The 23,968-nt window shown below is 56.9% G+C and overlaps 10 protein-coding genes and 1 non-coding gene across 11 annotated transcripts; 6 read left to right on the top strand and 5 right to left on the bottom strand.

Annotated features, from left to right (window-relative positions):
- Positions 1 to 851: 851 nt before the first annotated feature.
- Positions 852 to 2,257, bottom strand: J3D65DRAFT_590059 (mitochondrial 54S ribosomal protein uL10m). The gene is made up of 2 exons (XM_066797782.1): positions 2,199 to 2,257; positions 852 to 2,138 (listed from the first exon to the last, which is right to left on the bottom strand). The coding sequence occupies exon 2, from the start codon at positions 2,120 to 2,122 to the stop codon at positions 992 to 994; it is 1,131 nt and encodes a 376-aa protein (XP_066654180.1). The 5' UTR covers positions 2,123 to 2,138; positions 2,199 to 2,257; the 3' UTR covers positions 852 to 991.
- An 87-nt stretch (positions 2,258 to 2,344) lies between these two features.
- On the top strand, positions 2,345 to 4,286 carry J3D65DRAFT_626186 (prolyl-tRNA synthetase). Its single transcript, XM_066800413.1, has 2 exons — positions 2,345 to 2,560; positions 2,605 to 4,286. Exons 1-2 carry the CDS (start codon positions 2,465 to 2,467, stop codon positions 4,258 to 4,260), a joined length of 1,752 nt encoding a protein of 583 aa, XP_066654179.1. The 5' UTR covers positions 2,345 to 2,464; the 3' UTR covers positions 4,261 to 4,286.
- Positions 4,287 to 5,712: 1,426 nt separating this feature from the next.
- Positions 5,713 to 9,895, bottom strand: J3D65DRAFT_626182 (Gryzun, putative trafficking through golgi-domain-containing protein). Its single transcript, XM_066800412.1, has 4 exons — positions 9,490 to 9,895; positions 7,825 to 9,433; positions 7,663 to 7,782; positions 5,713 to 7,619 (listed from the first exon to the last, which is right to left on the bottom strand). The coding sequence occupies exons 1-4, from the start codon at positions 9,766 to 9,768 to the stop codon at positions 5,800 to 5,802; spliced, it is 3,828 nt and encodes a 1,275-aa protein (XP_066654178.1). The 5' UTR covers positions 9,769 to 9,895; the 3' UTR covers positions 5,713 to 5,799.
- A 153-nt stretch (positions 9,896 to 10,048) lies between these two features.
- On the top strand, positions 10,049 to 11,981 carry J3D65DRAFT_626178 (RXT2-like protein). Its single transcript, XM_066800410.1, has 4 exons — positions 10,049 to 10,270; positions 10,315 to 10,430; positions 10,477 to 10,636; positions 10,679 to 11,981. Exons 1-4 carry the CDS (start codon positions 10,201 to 10,203, stop codon positions 11,728 to 11,730), a joined length of 1,398 nt encoding a protein of 465 aa, XP_066654177.1. The 5' UTR covers positions 10,049 to 10,200; the 3' UTR covers positions 11,731 to 11,981.
- On the bottom strand, positions 11,936 to 13,759 carry J3D65DRAFT_388603 (solute carrier family 25 member 38). Its single transcript, XM_066795826.1, has 2 exons — positions 13,329 to 13,759; positions 11,936 to 13,178 (listed from the first exon to the last, which is right to left on the bottom strand). Exons 1-2 carry the CDS (start codon positions 13,363 to 13,365, stop codon positions 12,142 to 12,144), a joined length of 1,074 nt encoding a protein of 357 aa, XP_066654176.1. The 5' UTR covers positions 13,366 to 13,759; the 3' UTR covers positions 11,936 to 12,141.
- A 65-nt stretch (positions 13,760 to 13,824) lies between these two features.
- J3D65DRAFT_697416 (uncharacterized protein) lies at positions 13,825 to 15,911 on the bottom strand (the record flags this gene model as incomplete). Its single annotated transcript, XM_066804045.1, has 2 exons — positions 14,084 to 15,911; positions 13,825 to 14,037 (listed from the first exon to the last, which is right to left on the bottom strand). Exons 1-2 carry the CDS (start codon positions 15,485 to 15,487, stop codon positions 13,825 to 13,827), a joined length of 1,617 nt encoding a protein of 538 aa, XP_066654175.1. The 5' UTR covers positions 15,488 to 15,911.
- J3D65DRAFT_626173 (prefoldin subunit 1) lies at positions 15,698 to 16,644 on the bottom strand. Its single transcript, XM_066800409.1, has 3 exons — positions 16,528 to 16,644; positions 16,315 to 16,481; positions 15,698 to 16,248 (listed from the first exon to the last, which is right to left on the bottom strand). The coding sequence occupies exons 1-3, from the start codon at positions 16,555 to 16,557 to the stop codon at positions 16,080 to 16,082; spliced, it is 366 nt and encodes a 121-aa protein (XP_066654174.1). The 5' UTR covers positions 16,558 to 16,644; the 3' UTR covers positions 15,698 to 16,079.
- Positions 16,645 to 17,084: 440 nt separating this feature from the next.
- On the top strand, positions 17,085 to 18,150 carry J3D65DRAFT_646155 (ceramidase; the record flags this gene model as incomplete). The annotated part of the gene is made up of 3 exons (XM_066802261.1): positions 17,085 to 17,174; positions 17,219 to 17,886; positions 17,967 to 18,150. 3 exons carry the CDS (start codon positions 17,085 to 17,087, stop codon positions 18,148 to 18,150), a joined length of 942 nt encoding a protein of 313 aa, XP_066654173.1.
- A 193-nt stretch (positions 18,151 to 18,343) lies between these two features.
- On the top strand, positions 18,344 to 19,175 carry J3D65DRAFT_388578 (uncharacterized protein). The gene has a single exon (XM_066795825.1). It carries the CDS (start codon positions 18,537 to 18,539, stop codon positions 19,038 to 19,040), a length of 504 nt encoding a protein of 167 aa, XP_066654172.1. The 5' UTR covers positions 18,344 to 18,536; the 3' UTR covers positions 19,041 to 19,175.
- Positions 19,176 to 21,211: 2,036 nt separating this feature from the next.
- Positions 21,212 to 21,666, top strand: J3D65DRAFT_626164 (uncharacterized protein). The gene has a single exon (XM_066800408.1). The coding sequence runs from the start codon at positions 21,309 to 21,311 to the stop codon at positions 21,603 to 21,605; it is 297 nt and encodes a 98-aa protein (XP_066654171.1). The 5' UTR covers positions 21,212 to 21,308; the 3' UTR covers positions 21,606 to 21,666.
- A 2,123-nt stretch (positions 21,667 to 23,789) lies between these two features.
- On the top strand, positions 23,790 to 23,872 carry J3D65DRAFT_t92. Its single transcript has one exon. It is a non-coding gene; the product is annotated as a tRNA-Asn (tRNA).
- The last annotated feature ends 96 nt before the right edge of the window (positions 23,873 to 23,968 follow it).

The following is a 23,968-nucleotide window of genomic DNA, read 5'->3' as shown; positions in this document are numbered from 1 at the left end:
TAGGGGTAACTACTGTCGACCTGGTAGACGCTTAGTATCGGATGGGAGTCACCGGCAGTGGGACCAGATGGCAGACTAGGGCTGTCCAAACGGGCGTGATGTACTGACCAGAGTCGGGGAGATGGCTTCCGGGACACTCGCTACTTTCAGCGCGGCGCACGTAAAGCCAGTTTCCGGCTTTGTCTTGTGCCCAGAACCATACTCCGACGTCTAGAAAACCGCTGTATTCGCTCCAGTCGAGGCTCTGAAATATAGTCAGTGTTACATGGACATTGACGTGGTTGATGATGCAAACGAAGGGATGATTCCGTGATAGGGATGAAGGGCCGGGTGGCGTGAAGAAGAGCTGAAAGTGAGGTTGAAGGGAATGTGTTCAACGTGGAAAACAAATGGAAGCGACGTTGACTTACCTGTACAATCTCCTTGCGATCGCCACCATCTTCGCCGTCATTGCCATTGCTCTTGACGGTGGAAGAGCTGGCGGCAGTCTTGCCCTCGCCAGCTGAACTCATGTTAGAATGCAAAGATACGGGAAGATGCTGTGAGGTAGACTAACATTCAGATGCCATGGTGAGAATGGCCGAGTCAAGGTGATCGAGTAGACTGCTTTGCGAGGGCGAGTGACCGAATGGAGGGTGCGGGTTTGAAGAGAGTTGGTGTGATGCGTTTAAGAGGTGAAAGGTACATGTAGCGGAGGGCTCCGGCTACACATAGGGGTGGGCTGCGGTTTAAGGGGAAGTTGGAAAGAGCCCCCGACGCTTTTCCCCTCGTCCAAGGAAAATTAACTCAGGTCTCTATTCCCTCTCCAATTGCGACGAGCCAGACGACGAAAACACGGCCGCACTAGTGGTGGGTACGCGCAGCGTCTTGCATGGCCAGGTCAGTGTATTCAGATGATTGTTCATGGAAGCTTTTAATGTACATGATATCTTCGTACAATTTAGATGGCATGGCGATGCCCTACCACACGCCAACAATAAATGCCCACGCTCTACTCCTTCTTCTCCGCGTCCTCTGCTTTCTTCTCCGCGCCCTCTTCCGTCTTTGGATTCTCCTTCTCGTCCATGTCTGTCCGTCGGCTCTCCAGTGTCCACCACAGACTCTTGCTCGCGCCCTCGAGCGCGCTGACGACGCCAACAGGCGCCGCCTGCAGCATATTGACGACCTGGGCTCGCAGGCCGTCCAGACCACCCTCGATGCCACCAACCCATCTCGCGCCCTCAAAGTCAAACACCTTGCCCTCGACGCGCGCGCCCAGCATCATCAGCTTCGACAGGCCTGACTGCACCGCAGGTTCATGATAGTCCGGATTGACCTTTCGGCGGGGGGCGGGGAACTTTGGCGACGGCGCCAGAATGGAGAGGACGGCTGCCAGGTGCTGCGGTGACACAGACGGGAACGTGACAAGTGCCAGCGGTCCTGAAAGCAGCGGTTTTAGAGAAACCTTCTTGCGCCGCTTACCGGCAATCTTGTGCGCATACTCGGACAGCGCGTGCGTGTAGACGGGTGAGCTCGCATCGAGCGGCTGCGGTGTAGTGCTGCTCAACGTCGCGCTGGTTGCGAGCTGTGGGTTATTGGGCGCTGGGCGAGTCGTTGCGCCGTGCGGTTGCACCTGGTCCTGGGCGCCAGCGGTCGAATTTGCTGCCTCTTGTCGCAGCTTCGCCAGCTTGGGGTCGAAGAATTCCACAATGCGGAGTGCAGGTTCCAGCATGCCCGTCTGAATAGTTCGGATGGAAATGGCGTCCTCGGCTGCCACGCCTGGTGCGATTTGGGCGTCGACGTTGCGCAGCGCTTTGGCGAGCTCACGCCGTATGCCAGCCCATTCAACGGCGCGAAGGTTGTTGTGATGGAAGATGAGTAGTAGCGGCGAAGACCGCAGCAGCGATACGTATTGGCGGAGGATCTGTGTTTTGCGGAATTCGGCGGGTTTGTAGGATGGCGGTTGCGTCTTGGGGAAGCGCTGGATGGGCGTCACAGCGCCAACCATTTGCTCAATTGGCGCGGGGGGGACCGTCGCGGTGGCGGCGCTTGCGAGGCTTCGTATGCTCTGCTCGAGACGGAGCTGGTGGTTGTAGACTCGCACGCGCCGCAGTTGCGGGAGCTGCGGTGTTCGCGGAGGCATTGTGAGTTGGGAAGACCTACGAGGCTGTTAGACGGAGGTTTTTAGAGGCGATTGGATGCGGTGAAGGAGGTCAGACCTTGTGGTGGGTCGAGATGCGGTGGTGATGCGGAGGAGTCGACGTCTTCCGCAACATCAAATTATTCCAAACGGGATTAGCGTCGGGGCCTCTTCGGGTGTCAACTACTTTGAAAGCCATCGCCAGTCGATTATTGCTAGGCCGTACAAACACACCACAAGTCGTCACTGCTTGAGGAATCAAGAGCTCGAAGTTGGGACTTACAGACATGGCTTAGGGTTTGCGGTCCAACATTTCATTCGTTCAATATACCCAAGTCTTTCATCATGCTCGTCCCGTCTTTCCAGCGATTTTCTCTACGGTCTGCTGCGGCTCCGTCAACGCTCTGCAGTTCCTCGAGCCGCCTTTTTTCTACTTCAACTGTGAGACTTTTACGCCCGTAATCATACTTGTGCTGATCATCCAGCCCTACAAATATGACCGATTGAGCAAATTCTGGATTCCCACTAGCGGCCTAACAGAAAAAGAAAAGAGAGAGGATATCGATGACACGACCGCAGACCTCGTCCGAGGTGGATTCCTCAGACAGGCTCATTCTGGAGTATTCCACATGCTGCCATTGGGACAGCGTGTGCAAGCCAAACTCGAAAAACTCATCGACAAACACATGTCATCCATCGACGCCAACAAGGTCTCTCTCTCCTCAATCTCATCCGAAGAGCTATGGAAAAAGACGAACCGACTTCAAGGAACCCAGCTGTTAAAACTTCGCGATCGCAAAGGGAACAAGCTGCTCCTATGTCCCACGCACGAAGAAGAAATCACGTCTCTGGTCAAGAGCCTGCTGGTCAGCTACAAATCGCTGCCGCTTCGTCTGTACCAAATCTCACGCAAGTACCGTGATGAAATGAGACCACGCCAAGGTCTCCTGCGCGCAAAGGAGTTTCTGATGAAGGACCTGTACACGTTCGACCACCTGCAAAGTGAAGCCATGGAGACGTACGAGCAAGTCCGCGAGGCGTACGCCAACTTCTTCGCCGAGCTCAAGATTCCGTATCTCGTCGCCCAGGCAGACTCTGGTGCCATCGGAGGCGACTTGAGTCACGAATACCACTTCGTCTCGCCCAACGGCGAGGACACCATCTTTACGTGCAACAGCTGCTCGTACGTGGCCAATGAAGAGGTAGCGACGCCGCGGGCGTCGGAGCTAGAGACTCCCGGCCTCATCCAAAGCTGGCGCGGCCTCAGCAAGGACCGGTGGAAGTACGTTGAAGTCTTTGCCATGGTGGACGCGGTCAACAATGCGGCTGAAGCCCAAATCAACATTCACGCCGTCAAGAAAATCTACTCAGACCTCGACACCGCTTTTACCGCCGTCCCCGACTCCCACGTCAGCGACCACAAGGACAAAAAGGTCATTCGCATCCTCGACGCCAATGTCGCGCGGCACGTCGAGGCGGGTACGGTAACGTTGCCGCCGCCGGCACACGACAAGGAGATCATCACAACCCACGTGGCGCCGGCCTCGCAGTCTCTCTTCGCCGTGGAGCTTTCAACTCCTTGTCCGTCATGCAATGCTCCTTCGGGCTCCTTGACCGCCAACCGTGCCATCGAAATCGGCCACACGTTTTACCTGGGCACGCGATACAGCGCGCCGCTGGGTTTGGTGACCAGCAGTCCGCCGCTGCCGGGCGAGAGCGACCGCCGCGCCGTCAGCCGTCCCGTGCAGATGGGCTGCCACGGCATCGGCGTGAGTCGACTCTTGAGCGCCGCCGCGGGCTTGCTGCGCGACGAACGCGGGCTCAACTGGCCGCGCGCCATTGCGCCGTGGGAGGTGCTCGTCGTGCCGTCGTCAGACAAGATTGACGCCGCTGATGTTGAGTGGGCAGCTGCGGGCGCACTGCAGGACTTGGATGTCGTTGTTGACGACCGCAAGGACAGAGGATTGGGATGGAAGCTCAAGGACGCAGAGCTCATGGGCCCGGGCGTGATTGTCGTGTTGGGCACAAAATGGCAGCAAGACCGCAAAGCAGAGGTGCGGTGTCGACGGTTAGACATATTCCAAGACGTCGAGGCAGACAAGGTCGGTGAGGTTGTGCGTAGCATTCTAGAAAGGCTGTAGATAGTGGTAGTCAATCGTCAAGCACGTCTACCTCAATCACTGCAGTGCCATGCAGCATCTCAACTCCACTTACAACCTTCCCATCGAGGAAAAAAGCCACAAGTACAGCCCATCGTGAAAAGACGCCCCGGGCCCTGGGCGAACCGCTGGAACCGAACTCGTGCTGCTCCCTCGGAGGTTTGTCCCGCCCAGTCACCTAAAAGCCGCCTTCATTGTGATTTCTAGACGTCAGTGAAAGGGCGGCCCAGTCCCCTCGACCAGTTACACCACAGGCCCAATTCCAGTGGTTCGTTGCGCAGTGACTGGCGTTCTAGCAATACAAGACAACACCTCGACGGTGACGCCGCGGGAGTAAAACATCAGCTGATATTCAATGTCAAAATCGATGTCGAGGAGGAGTGCCAGAAGAGTAGCAAAAAGAGTACAGGCGAAACGCTACGGCCATACCCCAAAGCGTACTCTCAGAGCCGCCGCGCCCTCCCGGCCACCAAAAAGACCGCCCGCTCCCTCTCCCTCCTCAACTCCCACCGCCCGCCAAAACAAAAAGCAAAAAGAAACGTGCACCCGCACCTGTATTCGCTACCCGAAGCGGGAGTCGAACTCTGGGCCAAGCTCTGCTACGCGCAGCGCGCCAACCCTGGCTCACACACCCCGGGGTTTTACTCTTAGGGATGTCGGTGACAACGACGTTGAGACTGTGTCCTGTTCCGTTGCGCTAACCGGCCTGTTTGATGATTATGAGGTTGCGGTTGCGCGTTATATCGTACGGTCTGGTGGTAGGTAGGTGGGCGCAGTTGGTTTCCTGCTCACTGCCTGCTCACTGCCTGCTCGTGATCATGCCGCCGCTCTGGATTTGTTGTCGGTGCCGCTATTACTCTTCTCTTGACCATTTCTCCTCCACACCTCCAAAAAAAGAAGCGACAAACAAAAAAAAAAGCCCCGGGCCCAGGGCGAACCACGCGAATCGAACGCCGAGCTAACGCTGCGATCGTGACAGTGCGTGTCCGGTATCTCGTGCACCCCCTGCCTAAAAGCCGCCCAAGTGTCTAGAATACGGGCGTCAGCGGTTGTGCTGGTGAGTCCCGGGCCCCCGCCAGATGCACCACGGGCCCGATTACGGTGGTTCGTTGGGAGAGGGTGAGCGTTTGGAGATTATATGTAGGTGGGTGGGTAGGCAGGCGGCCGTGCTGGCGTTCAGTGTGTTGGCTGCGCCCGCGATGTCTTGCTGGCTTTGATGTTTTACTGTCTGGAGGCGAGAAAAGATGTTGCGCTGGATGGCTACTTGATACTTCTCAGACACATGGTGTTGTTGTCTTAGATGCTTGAATACTTTGAACACTGCGTGTCCGCCACAGCGCAATCATCCTTCAGGCTCATCTGAGCATTCAACTTACCCTGCACCAAGCCCTCGCAGCATTCAAGTCTCACTTCACCGTAGTCTTTACTATCATATCCATATTCATCATGCAATAGCATACGATTGTCATAACGTAAAGCACCCTACGTCGTCCACAACCCTCAACTCTCTCCACCACCACTCTACTCCCCCTCAACCACATCAGCCCAAACGGCCACGCCCCCTCCCTCTTTGCCACCCTCCTTCCCACCAACAGCCCTCATGCCCTCCGTCGGCAAAACCCTCAGCACCTTGTTGAAATAGCGATCCTGCACGCGACACCGCATCTCGACCCACTTGCCGCTGACTAGCGGGAGAATGTTGTACCTGACGGCACAGCGCGACAGCGGGAGCACGTGGAGGGCCGTCAGCTTGGGGCCGGCAAAGGCAAAGTCGTCGGATGCGTCCATGGACACGTCGAAGGTGAGGAAGTGCATGGTCGGGTTCTCGAGGTAGAGCGTGAGGTGGATGAGCTGTGGTGGTTGTTGGGTTTGCGTGGGGGTTTTGGGAGGTGCCGTGCCTGTCTCTGCGTCCGACGGTGCGGGTGTGGACAGGGGAACAGCAGAGAGCGTCGTGTGCGATGGTCTTGCCGATGCCAGGACACGCGGCTCCGCATTCGACGCGACCAGTCGAGGATGCGCAATCGTGCTGGTGATGGGCTTCTCCAGCGCGTCTCCAGCAACGTCGGACAGCGGCCGCTTGCGCCGCCATGTAACGCTGATGCTGCTCTCGAGCGCCGAGCTGCGGCGGTCTTCGAGGCTGACCTTGCGCACATCGACGACAAAACTGCGTAAATGCACAGCTTGCGGCGAGATGACGGTTTCGGCATCGACCACGGGGACTTTCGACACGGCGCAGACGGCACCACCGTGGACAGAATGGACAGCGAGATCAGCGTCGGCAATGACGAGATCCTCCTCAGCGTACGATCCTATTCGTGCTTTGAGCAAGTACCGCGAGGCGAGACCAAAGGCCTGCGTCGGTGCCGTCGCATTGGGCGCTTCAGGCTTCTGCGCGTCGTCGACACGGAAGAAGCTGGGCCAGGGGTCAGGGTGCACTTGGGGCGCAAAGTCGTACGTGGCTTCGAATGGGTCGATGAAGACGAGCTCGCCGGCCATGATTTTGGATATTGGCACATCCGGATCGCTGAGCACGTGGTAGACCACCTTGACTTCGAGCGAGTACTTTTGCGAATCGGGTGGCGCAATGAAAGAGAGGCTTTTCGTCTGTTTGCTTCCCGGAGCCATTTTCCCAATCGACTTGCCTGGGAGACTGGACGTCTCAGCCTGCTCATTGTCGATCCAATCAAAGTCGAGATACTCCTTGGTGTGGTTGAGGAGTTGAATCTCCAGCGACGCTTCCGTGTCCTCGTCTTCGTCATTCTTGATCTGCAAATCCAATACCACAATCTCATTCGTGTAGTACTGCTTTTGCAAGTTGACGAGCCGGACCTCCATTTTGGGCGGTTTGGGGAGGACTCGAAGGACTGGATCTTCTGGATTTCTTGCCAATCGCTTCGACTTGAGGCCATTCTTGCCCATGTACCACCACGCTGGAGGCATATCAGGCTGTCCTTCATAAACAGACTGCAACGTGAAGCGCTCGGTTTGTATTTCAAAAGAAATCTGCTGCACATTGACGTCCCCGTCTTCTTTGAGAGTGATGGGAAAGTTAAAGACCCGTACTGCGCCGGCAGGAAAGGAAAGGTCGGCGCAGCCTTTGAAACTGGGTGCAGTGCCAGACCGAATCACCTCTGTGAGACTGACTTCGGTGGCTGCTGTGGTATCGGACTTGGCTTCATGTTGAAGCTCTATCCTGCCGAGCGGACCGACAAAGTCGATGCGGATGCTGGACACGGTGATGGGCATCGATCCGCGCTGAGCGTTGGATTTCACTGCAATTTGAGTGTACAGTGGCTCGGCGACATGCCCCTCACCAGCGGCAAAAGTGACGGTTGTCGATACTTACTTGTTAGCTAGATTCAGACATGGAGATTGTTCACTTACAACACGACATGACTTTTCCTGCGTCGATGGTAACCTTTGGAAAAACGTGGCCATCTTGCTGTGCAAAAGTATCCAAGCAATTGTTGAACTCATACACCTTTTTGGGATTCGTACGAAGCACTAAAGAGTCAGCATTTCCCTCTCAACAAGGCTCCCACTTACGTTTGCTGTGCAATTCCCACTCAGTTGCCAAAAATGTTTCTTCCTCGCCGCAGTGCTTGGAGCAAGTGTTGAGCGCCCACGTCACTTCAGAAACAAGAGGCCACCATCTCTCATCGCGCCAACACGTGCCCTCCCACAAGGGCTTGAGAGAGCCCATGGCTTCGCTGTGTCTGCCAGCGTGCAGAAGCTCTTTTCCAATTTCCAACTGGAGCTTGTCACAAGTACGTTGTTGGCCTCGCGCGTGGAACTCGCCAATGGCCTTGTTGAAGAGGTCGACGACGTCGGCCGCGTGGTCGTAGCCTTGACCTCCGTGAGCCGGGTGCGGGAATTCCACATGCGGCTCCGGTACTAGATATGTGTCGTACGTGCCATAACGATTCGCCACTTTTGTTGCAGGAGACATTCCTGGAGGCATTCTGTCTTCCTCTGGCAAGTCTTCAGCAAGCACCCTCCGAGCAACGGCACGTTCTGCGGCAACCTTGTACCAGTATCCCGGATGGTGTACGAGATGCCAAGGTGCAAGCCTCTCGCCGACTGGAAACTGTTTCTCCGGAGGTGAAAAGAGGGGGTATCTTTCAGCGTTGTTCTCGACAATTTGGAAAATCGGAGGCTGAACGCGCTGGATGATTTCTGCCATGATGACGGCCCACCTGCTCTCCCAGGCCTGCCAGCCATAGTTTGCAGATCCTTTGCCGCGCCTGTCGAGCAAATCTCGCATCCTGTCCTTGTAGTTTTGCCACGATTGAACGGCAGAAGTCGGGTTATTGTTCCACATGGAGCATCTGACTATGCGGATTGCGATGGCGTCAGCAAGCAAGCGTGTCTCATCCCATCGAGGCGACCAGCTTGCCGTGGTCTCAAAGACTCCGTCTCCTTCTAGCAAACCATCAAGGGCGAGACTGTAATGCCTACACGCTGCCTCCATTTCCTGTCGAAACTCGGAAAAGACGCCTAATTTAAAGTCGTAGCGCACGTTCCAGCCAGGAGCTGCAAGCGTGTGGATTGGACCGCGCGTTGGTGGTGCAGTTGGAGGAGGGATATTGCTTCTATTCTTCTTGCGTCTTGCATGTTTTGACAAGTCACGGTAGTGTTCTACGCATATTGGTTGGATCGTCGTCAAGACTTGGTGGACAAACGACGCAAGCTCGGCTCTGGTGGAGCTGGCGGGAAGAAAGAAGAGCGAGTGCCTGGGGTCCAATCCGGTCGTTCTACGAATGTTGGCCAGTCGGTCCTCAATCTCTGGCGATTCGAAAATGGTCTTGTCACTCAAAAGGACCACGGCATAATGTGTCTTGTAGCCAGAGTTGAGGAAGAGGCTTTTGATGCGGTTGATTTCAGCTTTGAGCTGGTTGTCGTTGAGGCTATCTCTGCCATCTTCGGATGTAAGAGTGAAGAAGGAAATGAAGGCGGCGGGGATGTGGTATTGGTGCTTTGCGATCCACAGTGGCGTCATGACACCGTCTGGAAAGGTGGGCGATCCGGGCGAGAGGGGAGAAATGGGCGAATGCAGGACCCATTTGTGGCCATTTCCAAATTGAGGGGTGCCTGGCGGAGTCTCATCTGGTGATATTTGGGGCGGCTGAGCTTTGCGAGGAGGTAAAACATATCCCTACGGCTGCATGAGTCTACCTGTGGATTACATCAAGACAGGCCTGCCTGACCTACCCTCCCAACAGCCTTGACCCGAAAGCCCTTGACATCCCCTCTATTCCTGGGCAAACTATTCCACGGAGCATCTCTTCCGTCGGCGTTGAGGAACTCCTGGCGCAATTGGAGGGCGCGATCGCCCGAGACGACTGGTACGGCCGAGTCGATTTCGATTCCGCGGTCTCTGAGAAGAGGGTGGGGCTCGTAGGACGAATTGATCAGCGTGTCGGAGCCCAAACCCGACAAGACGACGAAGGGCAGGTTATGCTCGACATATGGGAGAGGATAGGCGTCCATGGTGTTGATCAACGGCAGGCCATGGGGGTGGAAGGGAGCAAAGCGAGCGCTCACGAGGGGCTTGCTAGAGCATGACTTCGGGAGGTCGGGGAGGCGGTTCTGGTGCGAGGTGAGGATGCAGGTGAGGTGGACAGCTGTTGAGCTCATGCGTCGACGGCAGTCTAGACAGTGACCGGAAGCTTAAGTCGTGGCCCCTCGGACGCCGGTGTTGGCGCACTTTCGGGCCGGTCGGCGGCCGCTAATTCTTTGGCCGACGTTGACGTCGCCCAGGTGAATGGGACAGACGGAACCCTGTCCAGCGCTTTCGCTCCCTCCGCACCAAGACTCTCTTCAACTTCTCCACGCGCATCACGTCTGTCGCGTTCGTTCCAGTCCTCACCTACCGCCCTTCTGAGCTTCTCTCCTACCGTCTCCCTGCTCGCCGGATCGACCATGGCAGGACAGCAACTCCTCTTCGCCGAGACCATTACCGGCATGAAGAAGGTCCTGGCGCGATATGAAGGTCAGTCCGTCCTCTTGTCGCTTTCAGCCAGCTCACACGCGCAGCTTCCGACGAGGACGACTCACCCGCCGAAATCGCTCGCTCCATCCAGCACAAGCTGAAGCGCAAGGCCCCGCTCCCACACTCGATCCTCGACAACGGGCGATCCGTCTACAAAAAGGTGGGATTCCACGATGCACCAGCTGGGCGGCAGCTAAAAGCACCAGGCCAAGATTGAACATGCTGGGTATGAGCGGCACATCATCAGCCGGAATCCCCCTCTCATTGACGAGGACGGCGACGAAATTGAACCGGACCTCGACGACGATGATTCGATCGACGGCTCTCTGGCTGACGAGAATCCGTATGGAGACATTCGGCTCGAAGGTATGTTCGCACACCACCACCACGGCGAAGCTAACGGACCAGAACTCCTCGCGCCTTTGAATTCGGCCGCCGACCTCTCCACCCACCCGTCCATGTCGATACCCTACTACTCTACACACATTACCGAGCTAGCCCGCAACGCGAGAGACGTACTACAAAGGGAACAAGAGAGCCTCTGGAAGACCAAGTCGATCTTTCAAAAGCTGCTAGGCGACGATGCATGGCTGCCGGTGGGGGCAATGGAGACTTCCTACGATCGGGAGATTGTGAATGGACCAGCGTCAGCGTCGGGGTCGTTCGACGGCAACTGGGAGGAGCTGCAAATACCAGACGACAATTCGACAGGCGCACTCCCGGGGACCGCGCGGACAGACCATGACGCAAAGGTTGCAGAGGACGTACAAATGGGCGACTCGACGCGACCAAATGGCACTCATCCAAACGGGACTGAAGCTGGCGAGCCAGCAGAAGAGCTGCCAGACGCCGGGACCGTAGACGAAGACGCAGCGACGAACGGAGAAGCGTCGAAACCGGCAGAGCAAGACACGATGGAGGTCGACGCAGCAGAGCGAGCCAACGGCGCACCGCACTCGGAAGACGGCGACGAAACAGCCAGCCAAAACACGCTGCTGCGGCGCATGACGACACGGGCACGGGCGCAGGCCAACTCAACCTCGTCCTCGCCCAACTCGCCGCGGCTGCACTCGCCCTCGGCCGCCTCGTCAGCGCCCTTCATCCACCCGCTCTTCCAATTCCCCTTCGACAACCTCGTCGACCGCGACATGGGGCTGCCGGCGCAGGACGCCGACGAGACGCGCAACTGGCTGCTCATGTACATCCAGAAGCAGGAGGAGGTGGTGCGGCAGACGCGCGCGCTGTACACGGGGCTCATGGAGGCGGACCGCAAGCGCCGGCTCGTCCTCAAGTGGACCAGGGCGGAAGGGCACGTCGGCGAGATGAGCGACGGCGAGGATTGGGTTGACAAGGAGGAGTGGGGCCTTACGGAGGATTTGGTCAAGGGAAAGGAGGAGGAGGAGGAGGAGGGCGTCGTGCAGGGGAAGAAGACGAGGACGAGAAGGCGGGATGAGAAGTAGGCTGGCTTCTGGCTCTGGTCGTCTTGAGCTATGGTGCGCCTCTCTGCTCTCTGCATCTCTTGCTCTTTCTTCTTCCTCTTCTTCTTCCTCTTCTTCTTCTTGGTTCATAGGTCGTCCCACGTATACCCACCCTCCATGCATCCATACATAGACTTTCCTTCCCTCTCCCGCATCGTCTCCATCACGGGTCAATCAATCATCCTTCGCACGCAGCTTGAATGCCAATCCCGAAAGAGTGAATGATGTACATGTATTTCTGAGTGGTATACGTCTCTATGCCTCGCGTTCTGCTCTCAGACGCCGTCCAGCTATTTTTGAGGAAAGAGAAGAGCCCACCAACGCCGTCCATCCAGCGCCATAGCAATCCGTCCGCCCATCCCATCCCATCCCATCCCACAGAAACCGCCCCTCCTACAACCCCTCCCTCTCCCCCTCAGCAACCCTCCACGCCCTCTCCGCGCGCCGAACAAACTCCTCATACAGCGTCCACGCCAGCGCGCTGCTGACGGCCTTGCGCGCCATGCGCAGCGCCAGCCCGTCGAACAGGCTGCGCACGCCCTCCTCGCGCAGCATCAGCCGCGCCGCCTGCCCCATGTGCTTGTAGCGCGCCGGCAGCAGCTGCAGCCGCGTCTTGATGGCGTCGAACGGGTTGGTGAGCGCGGTGCCGAGGCCGGCGGCCAGGATGGCGGAGACGAAGTGGACGGAGGCGGCCGTGGAGGCGGGGATGGGCAGGGGCGTCGGTGAGGGGGAGGGGGCGGCGGCGTCCGTGTTCGAAGGACTCGATGGTGGAGAAGATGAGGGCGCAGCAAACGCGCCCAGCCGCCGCTTGCACTCCTCATAGAACAGGACGTACAGCCCGGCATACGGCGCGTCGCGCACCGCCGTGGCGCCAAAGCCGGCAAAGAAGCCGCGCAGCCCTTCGCGCCGCGCAATGTCCAGCCCCGCCGACGCGAGCGAAGTGTACGCGTACAGGCTGCTCTCGAACCGCACCTTGAGCACCGTGATGGGCATCATGACGAAGCCGGCGCCGGCGCGGGCGAGGGCGCCGGTCAGCAGGTTGGCTGTTGCGCTGAGCCTGGGGAGGGAGGATGAGGACGAGGACGAGCTGCTCCCACCGCCGCCCCCGCCGTTTGGCCGCGTGCCGCCATTCTTGACCGTGGTGTTGGCGACGCTGTTCTGCAGCCTGCCCGCCGCCGCGGCCGCCGCCACGCGCGTCCGCAGCGCATTCAGCGTCGTGAAGTACAGCGCGGAGCCGAAGCCCGTCCGCAGCGCCGACGGCACCGTGCCGCGCCAGAGCGAGCGGATGGGATGCGGGCCGGCGGCGATGGCGCGCAGCGTCGAGCGCAGCGTCGTGGCGCGCGACTGCTGCACGCGCGTTTTGAGCAGGTCGGCGGGCTGGAGCAGGATGGCCGACGTGAGGCCCGACGTCAGACCTGCGAGGAAGTGGACTGCGGAGATGTGGTGTTAGTCGAGCGATGTGTATGTATGGGGGAGTGGGGAAATGCGGTCGGTGCTCGTGCAGCGGGACTGAAGCTATGTAGGTACATGTGGGCTTTTTTCTTTTTTTCTCTCTTCATGTACGGGCGGAATCGACTTACAGGAAGACGACGAGCGCGAGCGGCTGCCATCGGACATGACCGTTCTGGCATCAATTGGGAGCAGAAATAAGGAAATGAAGGTGGGCGAGAGGTTTAAGCTGACATGGCGGGCAGAGAGCGAAGCGGTAGAAGAATGTTTGGTGTTTGGGCGTCGCGGGCCAACCAGTTGACGTCGGATAAGCCCGGCCGCCCGCAGTCGTCTGCGTCATGTTCGGGCCCCGTCCGTGCGCGCCCGTCAATCAATCCCTCAGGTCCACCCACTCCCGCGGGCCATCGTCCCCAATCCAGACACATGCAATCAGTAACGGAACCAAGACATGCATGTCGCTTATGGAGCAGCCACAAGTATTCCAGTCAGAACATTCTGATTCAACAGTGGTATAGTAAGAAAATCAAAACCACATCAACGCCATTAGAACCCCTAGTGTCAGTCTACCCAAGTTCCATCCCCACGAATGAAGAGAAGAAGAACACCATCCAGCTCCAAACCATCACTCTAAAACCACGTGTCCTTGATGTGAATGTTGCGGACGGCGCTCTTGCTGCGCCCGCGCCGCCTCACCCACATCAGCTCCGGCTTGCCCGACGCCCGCGGCCGCTCCTCGATGGTGAGCGTCGTGCGGCGCCGCAGCGCCTTGGTGTGCTCAAACAGCACCTCCGTCTCGCGGTGGTCCATTTCCTTGAGGATGATGATGTAGTCGTTGTCGGACTGGAAAGGTTAGCAGACGTCTTGTTCGAGAAAACAGGAGACTCACCCTATCCCACTCCCACGGCAGCCCAAAGTACGTCAACGTCGCCACCTCGATGTGGTTCTTGTGAATCTTGATGTACGTCGGCACCCCGTTCCTGTGTGCGGGGACAATCGTCAGGTGCGTGTTTTTGGCCTTTTCTCCCTTGATCATGTGCTGGATCTGGTCTTCGGAAAGGCCCAGCTTGTGCAGACGCTCGTGCATCTCCTTTTCAAACTTCTCGTCTGCTTCCTGCTTCTCCTTCTTCTCCTTTTCAATCTTGGCCAGCCGCTTGCGTTCGTACTCTTCCTCCTCCTTCTTGGCTTTTTCTGCTGCCTCTGCCGCATCCTTGGCCATTTTGGCTTTGAGTGCCTCTTCAGCTGCCTTGGCCTTTTCTGCCGCTTCCTTCTTGTCCTTGTGCCACTGGTCGATGATGCGCTGCTTCTTTTCGGCCTCTTCCTTGGCCTGAAGGGCGACTTGTCGCTCGTGGTCTTCAATCAGGCGCTTCTTTTCCTCGGCAGCCTTCTTTGCAGCCTCGGCGGCTGCCTCTTGCTTCTTCTTTTCCTCCATCTGCCACTCCAGCAGTGCCCTGGCCCTCTTCTCGTCCTCCTTCTTCTTGGCTGCGTCTTTGCGGCGCTCCCACTCTTCGGCCGCCGCCTTTTGCGCCGCGTCCTCCTTTTCGATGCGCTCCTTTTCCTTTCGGATTGCGTCCTCCTTGATTTGCTTAAGCTCACGTTCGTGCTCCTGACGCTTGCGATCCGCCTCGCAACGTTGCCTCTCGTACTTGTCTTTCAGTCTTTCTTCCTCGTGACGGATTCGCGACTCTTCCTCTTCCCGCTTGACCTTGTCCTTGAGCATCTGGAGTTCGATGCGTCTCCTAATGAGCTCGTCCTCTTCCTCGCGCTCCCGCTTATCGCGCAAGAGCTCGTTGTCGTACTTCATCCGGAGAAGCTCTTCTTCATTCTCACGCCGCAGCCTTTCTTCGAGGTCGCGGATGCGCTGGTCTTGAAGAGCGACCTGGGTTGCGCGATTCTCGGGCGACTCGCCGAATCGAAAGTGGTCGTGATGATGGAGGTGGTCGTGGAATAGGCGGCCTCTGCTAGGACTGCGATGGGCGTGTTCGGCCCACTCGTCCTCCATGACGCGACCACGGGGAGTGCGGGGCGGCGAGGCGCGAGCGTTGGCCGTGGCGTCGAAGCGCGGGTGCGCATCCTGCTCGAGGTGGTTGAAGATTTGGATGTTTGGGACTGGTCTGGTGCCGGTGCTGCGGCTGCGGCGTATACCCCCTCCGGTAGAAACGTGGTACTCGTGCCGGACGTTTGGGGAGAGAAAGTCGTTGCGAGGGGCGTTTCGAAAGCGGCCTGGGGCGACATGGCGGGCGCCAAAGCCTGGGCCTGGTGAGTCGTACTCTAGATCAAAGTGGTGGGCCATGGTTGCGGTGTTGTTGGCGACAAGGGTGCGGAGACGGGTTAAAAGACAGCGGCAAGCGTCAGCACTAGAGGTCGACGAAGGTTGTGGCAGGAACGGGAAGAGGCAAATAGTTTGGGTCTTGTTTGGATGGCTGGAGAGGAACAGGAACCGGTCACCGGACAGGCAGGGCAAAGAGCGTGACGAGGACGAGTGATAAAGACAGGGAGGCTGATGACTGAGGACGAGGGCATCACGCAGTGCAGGCTGATTTTAATCATGGTGCAGGAGGGCTGAAGCTGCCTGGAGCTGCGAGACAGGGGTGGAGAGCTCGAGGCATTCAGGGCTGCACGTCAGATGGATGCGACAGATTGCCGTGGTGCGGTGCGCTCTGTGTGGCCAGACAGGAGGTACATGCGCGCGGCTCTCTGGCGTCGTCATTTTGGGGGGTAAGCAGCGGTCGGTTTGGCCGTTGGCGGATTTGGGAGCAAGTGATTGGATTGTTGGTGGTGATATTATTGCTACCGTTGGGCGTGGCGCGGGCTAGAGATGGGGGCTAGAATGGCTGGCTGGCTGGCTGTCTTGGTGGCACTCAGGTCGGCGGAAGCCTGCTTTTTCAGGACCTGGAGCCGGCTTGGAGGAGCTGCTCAAAGTTGTCGCGGCTATTTTTGAGCGTCGTCTCCAGGTAGTGCAGCTTCTTTTCCAAGTTGGTCGTGTCCGACTTGAGCTCCTCGCCCTCGTTTGCCAGCCGCTGCTTGACCTCATGGGTGGGGGTCAGGACGAACCTGGAGAGGCGCGAGTGAGTGAGTGAGTGGGTGTGACCTGGCCAATGGAGAAAAGTGGGTGCTTACATCTTGCCGACGCCCTCGTAGACCCTAGTGTCGGTGGGCAACGAGTCGACCTCGGTGGTGGTCAGCTGAAGCATGCGCTGCTCGCGGGCCTTTGCCGTGATCTGGGCCTTGACGAGGCCAATCTGCTGCTGCGAGAAGGTCGCCTTTTGCTCGATTTCTTGGAGGAGCTGCGGGCATCAACACGGGTCATGGCGACGCAAATGGGTGACGCACCTTGGCCAGGGCCTCGTTTGGAATGGCCATGGTGGATTGAGGCGAGGAGGTTGGGTGCAGCGGAGTTGGGTGTAGTAGTCGGGTGTCACTTGATGAGGGTCCTGTCTGTCCTGTCCGGGTGACCAAATGGGGAATCGGAGCGGAGCGGAGCGGAGGATGGATTTACGTTCGGCCCGGGGCGCAGATCATCAGCTGGAGCCCAAGAGCGCATCCATGTGATTCGTCAGCCCAACAGCGACACTCTGTCTAAGAGTTAGCTCCCGCGCGCTGTTTCGCCTTGGCCTCTGCCTCTCTATCGCTCTATCGCCCTATCGCTCGAAACGAAACGAAGGGGAGAAAATCAAAAATTGTCTCCATCACCGTCCACCCCAGGCCCAGCCTTCTCCTCTGACGCAATGCTCGTCGCTCCCCCGCCATGACAAATGTGCTCCGCACTGCCCACGCCGCCTAACCACCTCACCTCCCCTCCCTCGTATCCCGCTCTGTCCGCCCACAGCAAAACACCATCCTGCGTGGGCTGATCCTCCATCTCCATCCCTCCCTCCCCCTCTCCCACCATGCCCGAATGGCTCCCTTCCGTGCCCTACCCACCTGCTGGTGACGGCTACTGGTCTCCCGTCACCTCGACCCTCAATTGGTGCGAAGAGGTATGCTCAATGCCCCAATCCCCGCCCACCGCTCACCTCTGCAGGATTACTACGCCACCATCTACAGCGCCGAGATTGTCAACACCCTGACCAACGTCCTGTTCATGTACCTGGCCGCCAAGGGCATCGCCAACTGCCTGGCCAACGACCATGACCGCATCTTCCTCGTTACTTTTGCCGGCTACCTGTTGGTCGGCACCGGCTCGTTCCTCTTCCACGCAACCCTCAAGTACCCCATGCAGCTGGTCGACGAGCTGTCCATGATCTACACCACCTGCCTCATGTTTTACGCCACCTTTTCCTACGGCAGGTCGCGCCGCTACGCCGTGGTGCTCGGCCTCTTCCTCGTCGCCCTCGCCGCCTTCATCACCGGCTACTACCACTACCTCCAAGACCCGGCCTTTCACCAAAACATGTACGCTTTGTTGACCGCCGTTGTCCTCTTCCGGAGCATGTACGTCATGGAGGTGCGCCTGCGGCCGACGCTCAAGGCCAGGGAGCAGCCGGACGACAGCTCCGAGAAGCTGCGCGTCGACAGGCGCGATCTCCACATCCTCCACACAATGTGGAAAATGGTTGCTTGTGGGTTGGGCATCTTTCTGGGCGGCTTCGCCATCTGGACCCTAGACAACGAGTTCTGCGGCAACCTGCGGCGGTGGCGCAGAGACATTGGTCTGCCGTGGGGCCTCCTTCTCGAAGGCCATGGTTGGTGGTGAGTAATCTCGTCCAATAACAGCTTGCTGGCGGCTTTGCTTCTTTTTCCCATGCCGTGCTGACACGAAACTTTGCTAGGCACCTCATGACGGGCACCGGCGCCTACTTTTACATTGTCTGGGGCATCTGGCTCAGACACTGCCTGAACGACAAGCAGGACGACTACGAGCTGCACTGGCCCAACTTCTTCACCATGCCGCTCGTCGTGCGGCGCGAGCAGCGCTCCCAGCTCAACGGCTCCGCCACGAAAAAGGAACTGTAGAGCGCGTGCGGCCCGTATTTGCATCTGCCCACTTCTTCTGCCGTCCAGCACGGGCCGTCGAGAGCTATTCTTGGGGGGCGACGAGGCGTTGCACACGAAAAAGCAACGGCTGCCGTGCGGCTGGCATGCTTTTCGGGGGCGCCGCACGGCACGGAGATGAGGGCGCATGAAGGCTTTCCTGCTGGGCTGACCGACGCTCACCCCGTGTGCGACGTGCGGTTGGCAGACCGCTTTCCTACCTTCCTACCTCCCCTCGACTGCCTGGACAGCTTCCGACTTGCATTACCTGAGCACCCGCATCTCGTCGCCGAGCGCGCAGGGGATCAAACTAAGGGTCGCGGTCATCTCCTTGTGTCTGAAGATCGACCCCCTGCCCTGTTGGTCGAATGCGCGCGGCATGGATGGACGCTTTCTCTCTCTCCGGCTGCCTGCGTTGGCTTTCTCATCTTTCCTCGGCCCCTTCTCCTCACCTACCTATCCACCTAGAAACCGTCTGCATCATAGACTCTAGAGCTGTACATATACGACTCTTGCTGCATGACATGCATACCTCTATCTATACATACACACCTTGTCTAACTTACGTGTTTCCTTTTCTCTTTCCTTCTCGCACTCTTGCTAAGCTTCATCCTGGAGTCTCCGGCCCCCCTGTCTGTCTGGCTTGTAGCAGTACATGCGTACGCGCACATAATAGCCGCGGCATTTGCGATGATTCGCCGACTTGCATTGCATTTGCCTTGATTCGCTTTCCTGGCGTTCGCTTCGGTTCGGCTTCGTCGTTCCCCTTCGCCGCGATATTGCCTCTTGCGGTTAGCGCCTGTCGTCTGTTTCGCTGGCTAACCCGGCGTGTACGGTACCTGATTCAACACTACATTGACCAACCTATCTAGCTAGCCGGCCGCCGGCCGGGAACATGTGGGGTGGGCCTGGTTCTTGTCTTTTTTTGGTCGGAGAGTCGGAGAGCGTCGGGGCGGAGTGGAGTGGAGTGGAGTGGGTTGGAGTGGTTGGCGGTGCTGGCTGGCAGTAATGTCGGTCATGTGGTTTGACAGAGCAGAGAGAGGTACGGTATAAAACCCGCGCCTCTCGCACCTTTCCCCTCCTCCTTCTTCCTCCTCATCCCACTCCTCCGCAGAGCAAAGCAAGACGCCTGCACCGCCGCTATGCCGTTGGGCCACTTGTGCGCTGTGCCGCGTGGTCGCATTCCTCGTCCACTGTTTGGAGCGCGCCACGGCGTATCTCAACTCCCCCATTGGCAGTCTCGCGCTTCCCAGATACGCGGACTTGCAGCGTGGTGCCGTGGCGCTGCGACGCTGCATTACTTCACTCTGCCGCTCTCATTCACAACTGCTTGGGATAACACGTCTTCTCCTCTGCTCTACGCGGCCCCTGACGGAGCGGACAAACGAGCGGAAAAGTGTGTTGAAACTGAGAAATCCGTTCCGGCAGAAAGTGACATGGTGACAGATGGAGCGGCAAGTTCGATTGGAAGATCTGAGGGCTGCTCAGCTCGCCTCCACCTGCTTGTCGCGCTGTGAAAGGGGAGGGAGAGCGGAGGTTTTATACCCTAGGGAGTGAGAGCGGGAGAAGCATGGGCAGAAGCTGGGGCCAGCCACATGCTGATGGGGTCAGTTGTCAGACGTCACGAGCTTGCTGTCTAGAATCTAGATGTTGCCTGCCGTGGCTGTGCAGCATTCGAGTCACAAGCCTGGGCTACAAGCAGGTGGTGCTGGCTTGCTGGTGGTCAGAGCTTTTTAGCATGTGGTTCCGTTGCGAGGGTATAAAATCTCTCTCTTTCCTCCAGCGATTGTGGTGGACAAGCGAGCTGCAATCCTGCAGGCTCTGAAGTGTTGTCTCCATTACACTGGTGGGGGAGACCTTCGGCGAAGTAAACGACTGACTTTGCTTTGCTTCGCTTCGTTCTTGTTGTTTTTGTCCGTACGTTGTGCCTGAGAGCTCGCTGAACCGACTTAAAAGCTGGTTGATTTACATCGCTATGCCATGTCGTTGCATCGCATCATCATCTTTCTATTATTTTTCTTCTTCGTTGTCGAGCTGCGGACAATTTGTTGCGGAGAAATACTTCTCTCTGGAATCACTTACCCCTGAACGGAATTCTCGTCCCTTTTCCTCGCCATCACGCGACGCCGACATACCGCAGCACCATACACAACATCTCCATCACCTCTTAAGATGCAAACGCAGCCATGTCCTCATGTCCCACGCAGAGACGCCACAAGTAACATTCATTGCGCAAAAAACGCATCGCAACAGTAAGCAGTGGTCCTTCGTCTTGCTGCGTTTGCTTGCTGCGGACTCGGTGGTGTGTAGGAGTCAAAAGCGAGGGTCGAGTGACGGTTTTATACTCCTAGAACTAGAGAGCTGTCACAAGCGCGCTGGGTAGATGCGGGCGTGCAGTGGAACTCATGTGCGCCGAGGCTGGCGAGGTCAGTGACGCCGGAGGCGGCGGCAAAGGCGGAGGTGGGGGTATAAAGAGCGCGCTTCTCGCTCGCTGTTCTTGCGCTTTATGGGCCATGGCTGTCAACAAAAGAAGATGAGACTCTGGTGCTTGGGTCGAACGAGATAAAGTACTGGGAAGCCTCTCTGTCGCTCGGTCCACCGGGTACCCCTGAATCCGCCGCTTACTGACAACACAACGCTTCTACATTTCTCCGCACTTCCATCCCTCACCATCACAACACCATATTCCTCATCCCCATCAACATTTCTCATCCCTCACCACCATTCCTACATCCTACCCACATCTCGCCAAAACCCCGCAACCCAACACCCAACCATCACCACACTGTGCCACCCACTCACCGCAAACGCACAAGTAGAGTGGTAGGCTGGAAGGTTCTTCTCCGCTTGTCAGAAGAAGCTTTCTAACGACAGAACTGTGGGCGGCGCGGCGGCTTTTGTAGTGCGTCGTGCATCCGTGGGCGAGCGATATCGCCAGTGCACTCGACATGTTGACGTGTAAGGGGGCCATGTGCACAGCGACGCACGTGCTTCCTGGGACTTGGTGCTCGAGAATTCCCCTCATTTGTCGAGAGGCATTGTTTGGCACGTGAGCAGGTGCAGCGGCGGAGTATAAGACGCGCATTCTTCTGAGCTCTGGCATTTCCTTCGCAGTGCAGTCCGCGACCTTGCTGAAAGAGATGTCCGAGAGGACCCTACTGGGTGGAGTGCTTGGCTTGATTTTCAGCGTACTTTGTCTTTTTTCTTTTGGTTTGCTGGGGTGGGTGGTTGGCTTGCTTTCTTGTGGGGTTGTTTCTTTTCTCTTTGTTGAGCCATTGAGGTCACAGGCTCTTTGTTCTGATGATGAAGACCTCCAAGAAGGAATAATGATAAACAGGAAATCTAGGCCGCCTGAAAATCCTATGCTCTTCAAAAGAAGGCCAAAGTCCGTCATTTCCGCAGCCGGAAACAGCCAAACAAAGTGCTATGCTCTTTGACATCGGAAACAAGCACAGTCTTTCAGCTACCATTTGTTGCGGCTGAAGATGCGCTGGAGCTTGTCTGACGACTCCTTTGACAGAGCGAAAGGACCGGGTTTTATACCCCCTAGGGCCACGATCACAAGCGCAGCGAGCTGCGGCTTCGGCGTCAGAGACAAGTCGGTGTGACCTACCCTGCCCCTTTTGGCTCCTGACATCTGATTCCTCTTGCAGCTCTCTTGCTTGTGACCTACTTCGTCCGCGTATAAAAGCGCTCTCAACTCTGGGGTTGCTCACTCATTGCCAAACAAGTTCGCTTTGAGTGCGAAAAGTCACCTCTTCAAAACCTGGTCAACTGTTTGGCTGAGTTGTTCACATAGACAAATCCCAGATGATTCGATCACTGTTTCGCCGCCGTTGCCAGCGTTTCAACTTTTAAGGAACGCATTGGAAAAGTGATAATATTGCGGATCATTGCAATCTACCCCTGACTTTACTCAGCACCATAAGTCAAAGATGGAGAGCAATTTGATTTCGGTCGCCCAGATCAAATTCACTAGCTGCGGACTCAAAGTCTCTCAGGGGACGCGGACAGAAACAAAGTAATTTTCTCGAGCTCGATCGGGACAGCAGTATCAGTTGCCGAGGAATGTCGCTCTTGACGAAAGGTGCATCTTCAATGATGAGCCCTGGGGAGGGCAGAAGCGACCATTTTATATACCAAGAAAGACGCCTGCCTGCCTGCCTGCCTGCCTGCCTGCCTGCCTGCCGTAGCGCACACTCAAATGCTTCCGTTTTCGCTCTACTGAGCTGGCAGCTGATTCTTGAGGCTTGGCCCGGGCTTTTTTGACGGCTCCGCGAGGTATAAAACCGTCTCTCTCCTTCGATTCAGCTTTCCCCGTTCCATCATCAGTGAGGTGCATCCCATCCTCAAGAATAAAGGACATAGACACCTCCAAAACTGTTTGTTTTTTGTTGGGTTTCCTACATAGCCGCTGGACGCTGTGGCATGAGATCCAGAATAAACCAAGCACTGAACCCCCTTGAATGATGACGGCGGCGGACTTCATCTTAAGCAATTGGGTATTGACTCCGTCATTTAATGATGATGGTGAGCGTTCAAAGGAAAGCAAAAGCCAAGTTTGACAAATCAAAAACAGTCGGTCTTGGAGAGCGTCACGGAACCACCGCAGGACAAAGTGAAAAGGAAAGACGATTGAAGCATGCCCTAAAGGAAGAGAGACAGTCATCTAGTCCTTTTTTGGGTATTTCTGCCGATTTAATTGCGTTGTTGATGAGTTGAGTGGAAGTGACGGACCTGCTTTTATAACGGAAGAGAAGTACAAGAGCTACTAGAGCTAGGACCGCGTCATGGGACATATAGCTCCGAGCGTTGTGCTTGTGATCTATCAGAAGCTCGCTGACATGTCGGCACATGCGGAGTTTCAAGATCTCAGGGGTATATAAACCCAGACCATTTCTCACTCTTCCAAGCGACATCCCTCCCGCGAGTCTGCGGCCTTATCATAGGGAGAAGACGACGGACTTGTGGTGTGCAACAATCTGGAAAGAGAAGAAGTGACTTGTCTGTCTTTGGTTTTCTTCTTTCGATTTACTCTCGCGCCAAAAGCCCCTGAGACCAAGAGCGTCGCAGCATTTTTGCTGTCTTTGGGCGAAAATCGGTCTCATCGTGGACGATTGGTGGTGCGATTCAGCATCATCGCTGTTGAAGGATCTTTAGATTTACGCGCCTTTTGCCGGAGACTGTAGAAATAAGATCCCAACAGCGCAAAGAAGAACATGAAGTGAGATTCTGCAATTCACCATGCCAGCAAAGAGTCAATTGCTCATATTTGAGTTGCTGTTGTCGATATGCTTGGAGGGAGTCGTACCGTACTTCCTCGCTGCTAAAAAGACGACGCAATTTATACTCCGCGGGCGCATCCAGGCGCGCTCACGAGACGACGAGTCTCGCACGGTAGTCTGACGGCAACTTGCACATGCTTCAGAGCGTTTTGTGTATCAAGTGTCACAGGGCGAGAAAGTTTCTCGAAAATTTCCGCAGCGAATCCGCAGCAAAATATATTGGCTTCTTCTGTGTGCAGACAAAAGGCAGACCCCACAAAGCAGCGAAGCCAAAAATCAGTATATAATCCGTCGCAACCCCTACCCCACTATCCAGCGCACCACAAAAACGTTTATGGATCGGTGGCGTAGTGGTAACGCATGTCATGGTTAAACATCATATCCACGGCAAGTCCCAGGTTCAAGTCCTGGCCGATCTGGAGCTCCTTTTGCCCTTTTCCTTTTTGCCTTTATTTTGATGGCGGGGCTTTTGAGTGGTAGCGGGGTGTCCGTGTCGAGGCCTTGTTCCGTGGTTG

The sequence above is a fragment of the Phyllosticta citribraziliensis genome, assembly GCF_038025025.1.
Source record: "Phyllosticta citribraziliensis strain CPC 17464 chromosome Unknown J3D65scaffold_7, whole genome shotgun sequence".
Classification (NCBI taxonomy): domain Eukaryota; kingdom Fungi; phylum Ascomycota; class Dothideomycetes; order Botryosphaeriales; family Phyllostictaceae; genus Phyllosticta; species Phyllosticta citribraziliensis.
Note: the sequence above shows the minus strand (reverse complement) of the source record. Positions and strands in the feature narration are given on the sequence as shown.

Excerpts from the sequence above, each read along its gene's own strand:
- J3D65DRAFT_626178 (XM_066800410.1), top strand. The coding sequence starts at position 10,201 with ATGGCAGGACAGCAACTCCTCTTCGCCGAGACCATTACCGGCATGAAG. Across the intron at positions 10,271-10,314 it reads GGTCCTGGCGCGATATGAAG|CTTCCGACGAGGACGACTCA; the intron begins GTCAGTCCGTCC and ends TCACACGCGCAG. Across the intron at positions 10,431-10,476 it reads GGCGATCCGTCTACAAAAAG|GCCAAGATTGAACATGCTGG; the intron begins GTGGGATTCCAC and ends TAAAAGCACCAG.
- J3D65DRAFT_388578 (XM_066795825.1), top strand. The coding sequence starts at position 18,537 with ATGCGCGCGGCATGGATGGACGCTTTCTCTCTCTCCGGCTGCCTGCGT.
- J3D65DRAFT_626164 (XM_066800408.1), top strand. The coding sequence starts at position 21,309 with ATGTCCGAGAGGACCCTACTGGGTGGAGTGCTTGGCTTGATTTTCAGC.
- J3D65DRAFT_626173 (XM_066800409.1), bottom strand. The coding sequence starts at position 16,557 with ATGGCCATTCCAAACGAGGCCCTGGCCAAG. Across the intron at positions 16,482-16,527 it reads CAAACGAGGCCCTGGCCAAG|CTCCTCCAAGAAATCGAGCA; the intron begins GTGCGTCACCCA and ends TGATGCCCGCAG. Across the intron at positions 16,249-16,314 it reads TACGAGGGCGTCGGCAAGAT|GTTCGTCCTGACCCCCACCC; the intron begins GTAAGCACCCAC and ends GCGCCTCTCCAG.
- J3D65DRAFT_590059 (XM_066797782.1), bottom strand. The coding sequence starts at position 2,122 with ATGCCTCCGCGAACACCGCAGCTCCCGCAACTGCGGCGCGTGCGAGTC.
- J3D65DRAFT_626182 (XM_066800412.1), bottom strand. The coding sequence starts at position 9,768 with ATGGACGCCTATCCTCTCCCATATGTCGAGCATAACCTGCCCTTCGTC. Across the intron at positions 9,434-9,489 it reads GGGTCAAGGCTGTTGGGAGG|GGATATGTTTTACCTCCTCG; the intron begins GTAGGTCAGGCA and ends ATGCAGCCGTAG. Across the intron at positions 7,620-7,662 it reads AGGAAAAGTCATGTCGTGTT|TATCGACAACCGTCACTTTT; the intron begins GTAAGTGAACAA and ends CTAACAAGTAAG.
- J3D65DRAFT_626186 (XM_066800413.1), top strand. The coding sequence starts at position 2,465 with ATGCTCGTCCCGTCTTTCCAGCGATTTTCTCTACGGTCTGCTGCGGCT. Across the intron at positions 2,561-2,604 it reads GCCTTTTTTCTACTTCAACT|CCCTACAAATATGACCGATT; the intron begins GTGAGACTTTTA and ends CTGATCATCCAG.
- J3D65DRAFT_388603 (XM_066795826.1), bottom strand. The coding sequence starts at position 13,365 with ATGTCCGATGGCAGCCGCTCGCGCTCGTCGTCTTCCT. Across the intron at positions 13,179-13,328 it reads CTCGCGCTCGTCGTCTTCCT|TCCACTTCCTCGCAGGTCTG; the intron begins GTAAGTCGATTC and ends ACATCTCCGCAG.